The sequence below is a fragment of the Aythya marila genome, assembly GCF_965140915.1.
Source record: "Aythya marila genome assembly, chromosome: 4".
Classification (NCBI taxonomy): domain Eukaryota; kingdom Metazoa; phylum Chordata; class Aves; order Anseriformes; family Anatidae; genus Aythya; species Aythya marila.
In genome coordinates this window covers 64201790-64214147 of record NC_139045.1, presented here as the reverse complement: position 1 = coordinate 64214147, position 12358 = coordinate 64201790, and the positions used below count along the sequence as shown (strand labels likewise).

General features: G+C 36.3%; 1 protein-coding gene across 4 annotated transcripts in view; it reads left to right on the top strand.

Annotated features, from left to right (window-relative positions):
- Positions 1 to 12358, top strand: part of EVC2 (EvC ciliary complex subunit 2) — a 72234-nt gene that overhangs the window by 34955 nt on the left and 24921 nt on the right. For 2 of the 4 annotated variants that reach the window (XM_082759175.1, XM_082759178.1), the window contains exons 10-14: positions 291 to 615; positions 3286 to 3525; positions 4035 to 4210; positions 8419 to 8578; positions 10504 to 10964. In XM_082759175.1, coding sequence (XP_082615301.1) covers positions 291 to 615; positions 3286 to 3525; positions 4035 to 4210; positions 8419 to 8578; positions 10504 to 10964 — 1362 coding nt within the window. The remainder of the gene's footprint in view (positions 1 to 290; positions 616 to 3285; positions 3526 to 4034; positions 4211 to 8418; positions 8579 to 10503; positions 10965 to 12358) is intronic. The other 2 variants (XM_082759177.1, XM_082759176.1) reach the window with 2 other exon arrangements.

Here is a 12358-nt window from a genome sequence, read left to right as displayed (position 1 = left end):
AAAGTTTTGTGTTCTAAAGTAAAGCTTTTCCTTTTTCAGTCTAAACCAGGAGTGTATGTATACATACATATATCATTAAAGCTACTTTACTAGGAATCAGTTCACTCTACTTTTAAATGAATGATTACTATCAAGATTAGTAAACTCATGTGCTGAGATATTTCTGCACTTGTTTTACTGCCATTCTCAGTTACACAGCATTGAATAAGTCTCTAGACTTATTTTATCCTAGTTTTATGGTAGAAATTACCTGTCTGAGATTTTAAACAATCCCCATTGCCTTTCTACAGCTTGGAGGTTGCCAGCCTGACTCGGGCAGATGCTGATTTGGAGGCATATCGAATGCAAATATGTAAAGAAGTGATTGCTATCATGATGAAGAACATGGTCTTAAGTCACAGCCTCTTTCCTCATGTGGAGAAGAGGATGAATTCAATTTTTAAAAAACAGTTTCTAGCAATGGAGAAGGAGATACAGGAAGAATATGAAAGAAAGGTCGTGGCTTTCACAGCTGAATGTAATCTGGAAACTAGGAAGAAAATGGAGGCTCAACGCCAAAAAGAGAGAGCTGGAAATGAAGAAGCTGAAGAATTAATGAAGAAAGTGAATGAAAAGGTAAATCAAGATACTTTGCATGATGTGGTTTTATGTAGGTGGTTTCTCTTTTAGACTAGGATGGCTGAGTTGTTCTCTTAGAAGACTAAGACAATTTAAAAATGTTCAGAAAATCAGATTTGATAAATAGAGTGAATGAATAGACATTTTCTGTGTGTTTTAATTTTCCAGGAAAATGAAATTATATCAAGAGTATCAATGACACTTGAAAACAAAAGGCTACTGTTACCCTGATTTGTATTTATTTATTTATTGCATAGTCACTTCTAGCCCCCTTGCAAAGTAGTGTATTATTATTTGTTATTTTGTATGGTAGCAATTCCAAAGAGCTCCAGTCAGACACTGTGTAAAGTATATTGCACATTCAGAGCAGAATCATAAACCTTATCTGCATCATACACCTTAACAATCTAGGTAAAAATTCTCCAAAATTTTAGTTTCATTCAAAATAAGAATATAAATATAAGCTCCATGAAAGGCTGGTTTCTTCCAGACCAAGTGAAGGCACAAACAACAGTCTATATGCAAAGCAGGTAGTGGACTTCTCTTGAAAATAGCCTCTGGGGAACAGAGAGATAAGTTGTGTTCCGACAGAAAAAATTCTTTACAAGTTAAGAGGCTCTGCGTAAGTAAAAGCTTAATGCTTATGTGTGTTCCTTTCATCCAAAGATCTCTTTCTGAATGGGTAGTATTGCCTGGGATTTCATAGGTAGTCATTAGTTGGAAGTAGTGCCTAAGTCTTAACATCCTCTGGTCCAGCATCCTATCTGCAAAATCATGCTCTGTTCTTCAATGACATCTTTCAAGTATAATAAATTTTTTACAATAAAATGGGCTGATCTTTTTCCTTTTCACTTTGTGTCTGGAGGGAATTCTGCTAGGTTTTGAACATTCTACCTCTGTAACCTTAAAGTGCTAACATACCCAAGTTAGTGTGTCATGCTTGTCTGTAACTCAGTTTATTAGGATGACTTATGGGAATAAATAGTACAGTTCATTATTTACCAGTGGGGATTCGTTTCTGGATGTGCAAGTGGATGCGTGGGTATTGGATGTGTCACTTTTGAATTTCCAGCTGTCTGATTCATTTGGGTTATAGAGACAAAATAAGCTTTGTTTGGAATAGATTCTGTTACACCAGTATATTTCCTTACACATTCTTATGTATACTGTTATTGTAGACAAAAGTTTTTGGCAAATTATGCTTGATAATTTGCATACCATGTACCTATAATTCTTAAGGACTTCATGACAATTCATAAGAATAGTTTAGAGAAAAGTGTTTTGCTGAGGGTACCCGTCAAAGGTACTATAGTATGGTGAGGTTCTCTGGAAGAACTTTAATTTATCAGGCTGTTATGTGGAGAAAGCTGGTGGACTTATGAAAACCAGCTGAACTTCTTTAGGGTTTCCAGCTCATTTTAGATTGTGACTCCAGTGAACTCTCACTAAATATGCTCTTAGTCCAGCAGTTTTTCTTTGCACAAAATATACTTGATATTGTTTCAATCTGGTTTATATTAGAAATCCTGAATATTAACAATCAGTGAAATAATTAAATCCAGTCCAATTCTTGTCCTCATGCATTTTTCATCTACTTATGTCCTGTTATCCACCTTTCTCCCCTAAAACTGTTATAGTAATTATTCTTTCTGAGAGAACGTAGCAAAAAGCACCAGGATCTATGAAGGAATTTGTTTTAATACTTCTTGTGGAACCTGGCCCAAAAGGAGATGCTGGAGAGCTAGGCATGGCTAACACTTGAGCTCGTGCCAGTGGGTGACATCTGAAAAACAACAGTAAAAAACAGCTGCAGCAGCAGCAGCATGTTCACCCTTTTCAGTCAAAACACAATGTATATTCCCTACCCTTTTGGATTCATTGTTTGCTGCCTGCAATGCATCACTTGGGAAAAAGATGTGACCTGTGGGGGGGCTCAGTGCAGAGGACAGTTCACCCCATATAAATAGAACAAAATTCAGAACAAGACCAACAAGCCTACTGTTTAGTAGCTCTGCTGACATTAGAAACATCCTTTGCTCTCTGGGACGTATTTTTTGATTCTAAAATGAGTTTATGCCATCTGAGATTAAAACTATGAATATGATAGTTCTTACTAGAGAACTATGAGAAAGTATTTCTTGTGAAGAGGCTTTTAAATTAATTGCTATTTAATTTTGCACCATTGTTGTAACTCTAAAGTGGTGCTCTTGGATTAATTTGTAGAAACCAATAGATAAAGTAGGTCACTGATAATAAGAACTTTTAAAGATTTGCAGTAGAGTATTTTTTTCTAATTTACATTGTTTTCAAAATGTATACTTATTGTTCTTGTTTTTTTTTTTTCTGAATTTTTGAAGTCTATTCAATTTTAATATGATTTCAGTATTGATGAAACACAAGAAATTTATTTCATGTATATTCTAAAAAGACTTCACAAAGCCTCAGAAGTGTTACCTGGATTACAAACTGACTGTTGTGCAACCCATAATTCCAACAGATGAAAAATGTGGGAAGCGTACATTGTTTTAGTATTAGTCTGCATTCAAACCTCTAATGACAGTAATCAGAGTATGCATAAAATACATATGAACTAGTAGCACTGATACTTTAAAAAATGTTGAATACTGAATATCACTGCAGATTTATTTATTTTTCTCTTCTCTGCAGCCTGCTGTTGAATACAGAACTCTTCTGGATAGACTTCACAGGCTGGAGCAGGACCACCTGAAGAGGTTCCTTCTGGTAAAGCAGGAGGAATATTTTGCAAAAGCTTATAGACAGCTGGCTATTTCCCAGAGAAAGGAGCTCCATAACATCTTTTTTACACAGATAACAAATGCTACCTTAAAGGGAGAACTGAAACTGGAAGCAGCTAAAACATTAGTGCAAGATTACTCTAAAATACAGGTAATAGGATGACAGCTTCATTCCTAACTTAATGACAGAATCCAAATCCACAGTAACTTTTATGAAATGTGTCAGGGAAATATCTGCACTCATATATAGAAGGTATTATCCATATGTTAGCACTTGTTATAACTAATTTTCATAGGAATAAAGTTCAAAAATATATAGCTATCATTATGGACATTTAGATATCTACACAACGTACGTATGTTGTAATATATATATTACATATATATATATAGTGAGCTTATATATATATATATATAATATATATATATAAGCTCACTATATATATATGTAATATATATATTACATATAAATACATATACATATAAATGTATATGTATTATGTATTTTATATATATATATATAAGCTCACTGTTTTTTTAACTTTAAGAGATTTTTACCTTTTTGCTATTAATGAACAAATTTGGCCTGATAACCATAGGTGTTAGTTGAAATTAATATTACATCTAATTAGATATATTTGTTTGCATTCCTTCCTGTAGGAAGACATTGAAGAGTTAATGGATTTTTTGCAAGCTAGCAAGAAATACCATCTAAATAGAAGATTTGCTTACAGAGAGTATCTTATAAGTACAGTACAGTTAATGGATTCTCAAGCTTCTACTCTTATAAATGCAGCAGCAACCCAGATATCAGCGCTCATTAATAAGATGGAAAGGTAAATATCTCAACTGGTTTTTTAAGTCCGTTTTATAGTCAGTTTAAAAATTACCAAATATTGCATCTGTTGATATGATAATCTAATTTACCTATTTTTTTAACCTTTGCTTGCTAATCTTCTTATTTCTCCTGTTTGCTGCCATGTTGGAATCATACTCTAAGTTTAGCCTCAAGATTTTGTTGATCAGAGAGAGGTTCTTCCAGTATGCTTGCACTGCTTTGCCTGTTTTGCTAAAATCTGCAGCTGTGTGGCTCAAAGACAAAAATAAATCTCTTGGCATAGGAAATACAATTTAGGCACATCTTCCACAGAGAGTTCCTTTCCATCAGTTCATGCTTCTTTTTAGAATTGGATTATATAAGAAATGTTCTGAGATGTTTTCACAGATGTCGCTATGTGAAGAGCCTTAACGAGAAACTCTTTTCTGTACAACCACTGCATCCATGGATCAAATAATTGAAATGAACAACAGGGACTTCTCAAGCTGAAAAAATAGTTGTATGCCTGTTGCTGCACTTAATAGTCAAAAAACATTAATAACAGAATGGAGAGGAAATATCCAGTATTAGTAATTCAAGACCTTGTAGATCTCATCCCCAGAAATATATTTTAATGGGAGGGATGCTTGCACACAAATAACCCAAACCCTCTGCAAAAACAATCAACCTCTTCTCCCTTAAAGCATCGTTAACATGACGAAAAATAAATTCTGTATTACTCTCTGTTTAAACTTTATAGAGTGGTAGTACTCTGCAGACAAAGAAAACATGTCGGTAGTTGACATTTGTAGAGAAGAAATCCCATCTGATTTTTTGAGTATAGAACTACTTATTTTCCTGTAACTTCCCATACCTTCTAGGGCATGAATTCCATTCAGGCAAATTTTGGCCAAACTGTTACATTATTTATTCTTTAGATGTTGAGATTATAAAGCTCCAGAATCTAGTAATACAAATTATTTGCTAGACTTTCTTCTACAAGCAGACTGAAATATCCTTGTATAAACCCAGAGGAAGTATGTGCTAGGAAGGCTTAGATTTCAGTTTTTAACTCTGAACTGATTTGGGGAATATTTACAATTTGGTGCGTTACAATTTGAGCAGATATACTTTGGTTTGATGGTTTGGTACTTTAAATTTGTATTCATAATACCCTCTTAAGTTTCATATTAGCATTGAATTTGCTTGTCTAAATATAAACACAGGTCTGTCTTAGTCTGTTATGCGTAACATTGGTTCTTAAACTTACAGTTAAAAATGGCATGCAGAAATGCAGAGCTATTTATATTGAGAAGAGAAACTAATATACCACAGGTAAACAGAAATGAGGAATACATATAACAGCAAATAAATGATAAGGAGAGAGGATGTTTAGAATTCATCAGGTAGAAAGGCAATTCAAAATTAACACGAAAAAGATTGTGTATAGCCAGAAATAAAGGTTATAAAAAGCAAAATGAAACCAAGACAAAACAATTCCAGGGAGATTTGTGAAGATTTTAAATGAAGTAAGGCAGCCGCAGTTTTCAAGCTGAGCTTTCTAAAGATAGCAGTTAAATAAAATATCCCATTTGTTAGGCCTGGCTGTGTGTACGCAGTGCTGTTTGGAAAGCAAGTCTGAGCTGCAATGCCAAAACACAGGAAAGCAAGTTCTAAAATTCAGATGGTAATTATAGATTTGTAGGGTTGTCTAGCTAGGGGTTTTGTGTTTTCCCTTAACAAATAAATGAGTCAAAAGGTGATACTTGAGGCAATATTTAGCCTGATGTTTTTCCGGGTATACCCAGAGGTGCCAGGTTCGTGACATTTTTAAACTACAGCATTTGTAGCATGTTGTATTGTTCTTTAGTGAGTATCGGCACTCTCACGAGAAGTTTAATTTCTTCTTTGGTCTCCTAAAAAGCTTACTCCAGTTCTGCTGATTCACTAGTTATGAACAATTCAAGCTCCTTTATAAATTTCTCTGAAAATTGTAATATTTATGAGGCCTCAAGCATTTCTTGTGAACTGTTTTAAAGTAGGCAGTTGATTATCTTTGACATAAAAGATCAAAGCAAAACATCTTATGTTGGTCTCTTATTCTTGTGAATATTCTTCATTTGTGCAGATCTTGATATAACCAAAGTAGTTTTCCAATCTGTCCTGCGGGACCTTTCAGGAACTAGGCATTAGAAAGTGAACGCATCCAGTGGTAATGCATCAGTATAAAGCTTTTTTAGCTATTTTCTGTATAAGGGGTTTATTGTCCTGAATTATTGTGATGACACCTCAATTGTGATGGCAATATGCCAGCCCAGTGGGTGAAATCCTGAAGTAGCTGAAGTTCAGTATCATCAACATGGCTCTTCTGAAATTTTTCATTTGTGGGATGGTTCTGACACATCCATCTTTTTCTATTGCAGCCCCTTTCACTGCCCCAGACAGGGATTTTAATTGGATACAGCAAGGCTGAGTTTATTTCTTCAACACAAGGCAGGCTGAAGGTGTTAAAAATAATATCTTGGTTATTACCTTACCTTATTTTCTCACTATAATAAATCTACCTTTGATTCACTAATCTTTTGCCTTAGGCTTGACGGAAAGGAGGTATTAGAGCTAACAAATATAGATAGAAAACTTGGTGCTGTTGAGTCTGTTATTGTTGGGGTTTTTTTGGACACAACACTGAAATTATTTGCTTTCAAGGCAAAAAATGACTTTGCCAGAAGATCTGTGAATGATGCTCTCAAGTTACTGAGAGGTATTTTAATCTGCCTTCTGTAGAAGATCAGAAAAAATCAGCAGATGTTGGAAGAAACCTTTGTAAAAGAAAACCCTGTCTGGTTGACGTAACTGTGTAATAAAGCAGCTCAGAGTTTCTTTCCAGCACTCTCAGTACGCAGGGGATATTTTGTGGCCTACTCAGATACCCACAGATGCTTGAGCAGTAGATGGAGAGGTGTGAACTGTGGAATCTGGATACCACATTTCTATTGCAGTGCCTGCAAACAAGCTAAGATGTACAACTCCTGCGTTATTTCTTTTAGCTTGTATTTTGAAGATTTTGCTTGGAATAAAGCTATGACAGTATCAACAAATAGAACAAGATCCTGTACTTTCTGGAAAAGGATTGTGGTGGTAGATTGCGAGCTTTAGCCACTTCTCTAGTTTATTATTTATGCTAGGTATTATATTGGAATGGGGACTTGGAAGAGCAACATATTAATGTCTTGATTTTCAGAGATTTTGCAAAATTTTTTTTGAATCCAAGCTCTGTGAATAATGTTCATGTCTTACGATTCTGGAAGCTCACTGTGCTTAATATTAAAAATTGTAAGTTAAAAATGCCCAATAGCCTTGTCTGACTGCATTAAGATTTTCATTTATTCTTCTGTTTTCTGAGAAAGATTTGGGAAAATTCTGGTGTAAATAGGATAGTGGGAAATTTTAGAAGTTCAATTTGAGTTTATGGAGAGGGAGATTTTCTTAACTGTTATGCTATCTAATTAGCTAAGATTGGGATTTTGCTTACTCTTTGATGTTAAGTAGTACAGCAACTGGAGGTAGACCATTGTCCTAAACTTCAATTTGAAAGTTCTGTGCACTTAATAAGTGAGGATTTGCGCTGTCGGAGTATTGTATTTCACTGGTAACTGGAAATGTTTAAAAATTTTCTGATTTAAATGCAATAGAAAATGTGAATTTGTCTGTTCGTGGATATGGCTGCCTTGTATCTTTAAAATAATTTTTAAATGCTTTTATTTGGGTAAATTACATCCTTAAAAGAGAAAATTGTTTCTAACTAAGATTTAGAAAGGACATCCAGAGTTGCATTCCAGTGGTGTTAAATGAAAAATATAAATATTTTAAATAATATATAAGGTTTAAAATGTCTCATTTGAATTTTGATTACATTACTAACTGATATGTAGTTAGTTTTGCATTTGCCTTCCCTTCCTTCCTTCTTCACATTCCTTCTTTATAAACCTTCATTCTACTCTCACAAACTGCCTTCATTTTGCACTCATCTTTGAGATTATGACTATCTATTATCCACTTGTTTCTTTGAGTCTCCCCAGATATTACTGCTAAAAAAAAAAAAAAAAAAAAAAAAAAAGATCTTTCTGTGTGGCTACTTTGTTGAGCCTTTGAATGGTACTAATTACTTCAAATATCCTTTTGCTCATAAGAATTTAGGATAACAGACTTCAAACACTATTATTACAGAGCAGGTCATCTACCTGAAAGTCATTTGGGACTTCTGCTGGATCGAGCTGAGACTGAAATTAATTCTGTTAAGCAGAAATTTGATCATGATTTGAAACAAGAAAAGCAAAAGCTTCATCAGAAACTCATTATCAAGCGAAGGCGGGAAATGCTGCAAAAGGTAATTATTTTCAGTATATTTATTTTCACAGGGCTTAACGTGAAGAAATTGAATGAGTTGGAAAGTAAAGTGTAGTTCTTAGGATGGGGGTCGACGCTGCCAGGAGTGCAGATGAAAATAATGTCTGTTCTTTTTATCTGTGTTCCACCATTTGCTGTGTTAAGTATTCAGATATTAACAGCTGTTCTTTAAAAAATAAAAATTAAAAAATGCAAGAAATTGACCTAAGTAGAGAAACTCATGAAGCCTATCTAATTAGTTGTACCTGTTCCAGGGAGGTGTTACAAACCTCTGTGCAGACAGGCAAAAGACCAGCTGAGGTTCTGGAATCAGTGAGGCAGATGTCACAGATCTGTTGCAGTCATTGTTTTCTGTGGATTTTCTGGCTGGGACATAAATGGTTTTTATTACACAGTTAAAACTCCTGCAGGTCAACTACAAAACTCTGCCTAAGGGATGTAGGAAAAACTACATTAGATTCTTTACATTGGGTTAGGTGATATATCTCTAGGTGACCAAAATTAAGTGAGATTAATTTTTACATTTTGTGGGATATCACAGAATCACAGAATTTTCTAGGTTGGAAGAGACCTCAAGGTCATCGAGTCCAACCTCTGACCTAATGCTAACAGTCCCCACTAAACCATTTCCCTAAGCTCTACATCTAAACGTCTTTTGAAGACTTCCAGGGATGGTGACTCCACCACTTCCCTGGGCAGCCTGTTCCAGTGCCTCACAACCCTTTCAGTGAAGAAGTTCTTCCTAACATCTAACCTAAAACTCCCCTGGCTCAACTTAAGCCCAGTCCCCCTCGTCCTGTCACCAGGCACGTGGGAGAACAGGCCAACCCCCACCTCGCTACAGCCTCCCTTGAGGTACCTATAAAGAGCGATAAGGTCACCCCTGAGCCTCCTCTTCTCCAGGCTGAACAAGCCCAGCTCCCTCAGCCGCTCCTCGTAGGACTTGTTCTCCAGGCCCCTCACCAGCTTCGTCGCCCTTCTCTGCACCCGCTCAAGCACCTCGATGTCCTTCTTGTAGCGAGGGGCCCAAAACTGAACACAGTACTCGAGGTGTGGCCTCACCAGAGCTGAGTACAGGGGGACGATCACCTCCCTAGCCCTGCTGGCCACACTGTTCCTGATACAAGCCAGGATGCCGTTGGCCTTCTTGGCCACCTGAGCACACTGCTGGCTCATATTCAGCCGACTATCCACCATCACTCCCAGGTCCTTCTCTGCCTGGCAGCTCTCCAACCATTCCTCTCCCAGCCTGTAGCTCTGCTTGGGGTTATTGCGCCCCAGGTGCAGGACCCGGCACTTGGCCTTGTTGAACTTCATGCAGTTGACCTCAGCCCATCGGTGCAGCCTATCCAGATCCTCCTGCAGAGCTTTCCTACCCTCATATGTGTTTCAGTGTTTTTCTACTCTTTAACAGATGTCACTGCAAAGAGGGACAATAGGCATAAAGATGGAGACTTCCATCTTTATTGTCTTTATTCTCAGTATAGGTAGCTTTGGTTTAGCCTTCTGGTGAAATTGCTGCTTGCTGTAAGAAGGAGAAAATCAAAAACAACAAAAAAAATTTTTTCTTCTTCTTCATTGGTATTTATTTGATTGATTTGTTACTTCTGGAACACTGCCAGATTATTACAATTCAGCTGTTTGTCACTATGTCAAACCACAAGGTTATACTTTTTTTTAGGTGTTAGCCCTTCTATCAATAATCCAAATTATCATAGGCCTGCTTGATGCACACAAAGCCATCATGTCGAGGACTAAGTTAGTCTCTGGATGCTTAAAAGTAGTTTCAAGAACACTCAAAACCAAAAGTAGAAACTTTGCTTTGCTATGCAATATGTAATTAAAGAGCTGGAATTTGAGGGCTGTTCCTTCTTAATCTTGTTCCTCTTTTCAAAAATGAATCAGCAGAAAGAGCATCGAAAGGAGCAGCTGTCACTTGGGGACCCCTTCAAAACCACTAAGGAGGTCACTCAGTACCTGAGCCACTGGAAAAATCTTCTGAATGATCATGCCATTGAATTTGAAGAACTTACTGAAAAGCTTGATAATGAGGCCAGTGAAGAGCTGAAAGACCTTATATTTAATCTAACAGAGAAAACTATTGAAGAGCTTAAGCGTGTTCAGTACGGAATATTTGTACAAGAACTGGTAAAGCTCAATGTGCCAAAGATGTTCCTGCTGGAAGTTGTAGAAGAGCATAAAAAAGAGATCATTATTAAACGTGAACAGCTTGAAAGGGAAGAACATGAAAAGAGCATGGTCGCTGAAGAGTTGCTGCAGCTCACAAGACAAAAACTAAGCCAAGAACTGGAAGCTAGACTTTCGGAACAAAAAAAAATAAGGAGTTGGGAGCAATCAGTATTCATGCAAGTATCTCTATGCCTTTTTCTTAGTTATTCTTGTAAACAGTGATGAGCTAGGAGTTGTCATACCTGTCTGAATGTAATTGTTAATGATCAATTATATGTCAAGCACCTGGGAATTGATTTCTCACAAGTGCTCAGGCCCTGCAGAGCCAGCAACATGCACTGACAGTCTGACACCTCAGTAGAGTTTCCAGGAAACAGAATTTTTGAAAACGAAAGGTGGAGTGATATTTTTATACTTCACTTCACTTTGTACCAGGTGTCACTTGTGCATCTTTCATTATTATTCTTGGGTTTGTTCTCAGAGGTCCAACACTTTGCAAATGTCATTTACTATGTCAGGCCTAATGAGCCCTGCACTCAATTTTGATACATTTGTTCCAGATACAAGTCAAGCCTTATCCATCAGGTGCTAATTTTATGCTTTACAGAAACATTTCTACATATTTCATAAATATACAGCACAGTAGCGTACCTCTGTGGTTCAAGAGATACACACATCAGACTTGGCCAATCTGTCGTGCTGACAAAGTGCTGCTGATGCCGAGGCCCCAAGCTGCTTCATACCTCTTCTTTAAAGTAAAACAGTTTTGCTCAGGCAGTTTTGTCCTGACAGCATCTCTGTAAGTTTTTCTGCTGCACAGTGTAAGGCCACATAAAAGAAATAGGAAAAGAAACCTTGCCCATTGCATGCTTGCTTTGTTAGAGGAAAAAAATCCATTTCTGTCATAGTTTAGTTTTTAATTTCAAAGTCCTTGTACTTTATTCAGCATTTTAAATACTTTTTCTATAAGCTATTCCAGTGTATCTTCTAACTTGTTTTATTATCTCTGAATATATTGCTGAGAACAGACCTGCAAGAACAAGGATTGTATGACCCAGAAAGTCTTTCGTTTTTATAACTTATGATTCCATGATAATTGTGCTCTAGTCTGCAGTGTCACCTGATGTATTGTTAGATGCTATCTGTTTACTGCAATAGTAAGCTGATTGTTTTTTCCAGTAAAATACTGGCAAATACATACAAAAACTGCAGCATTATGCAACTACTCTACCAAAAGTCTCTTAAAACACTTTATGTTCAGTCCACTGTCGATTTTGAGATTTCTATCACAGTTTCCAGCTCTTTCATTTGTGTTCTCATCTGCTATTTTTCACGAAGAATTATTTTGACTGATAGCTTTTCATTTCTGTTGCTACTGAAGAGATAAGTTACTCCAAAGTTCCTGTGAAGACTTTTTTTTCAATGCTGAAAGTCCTTATTAAATATAGACTTTACAAAATTGTGATTTGCAGTCTTTACACACACACATACATACACACACACACTTGATTTTCTTCTAATGAATGTCTTAAGACAACATGAGAAATGGTAAGTATAATGGAAATGCTTA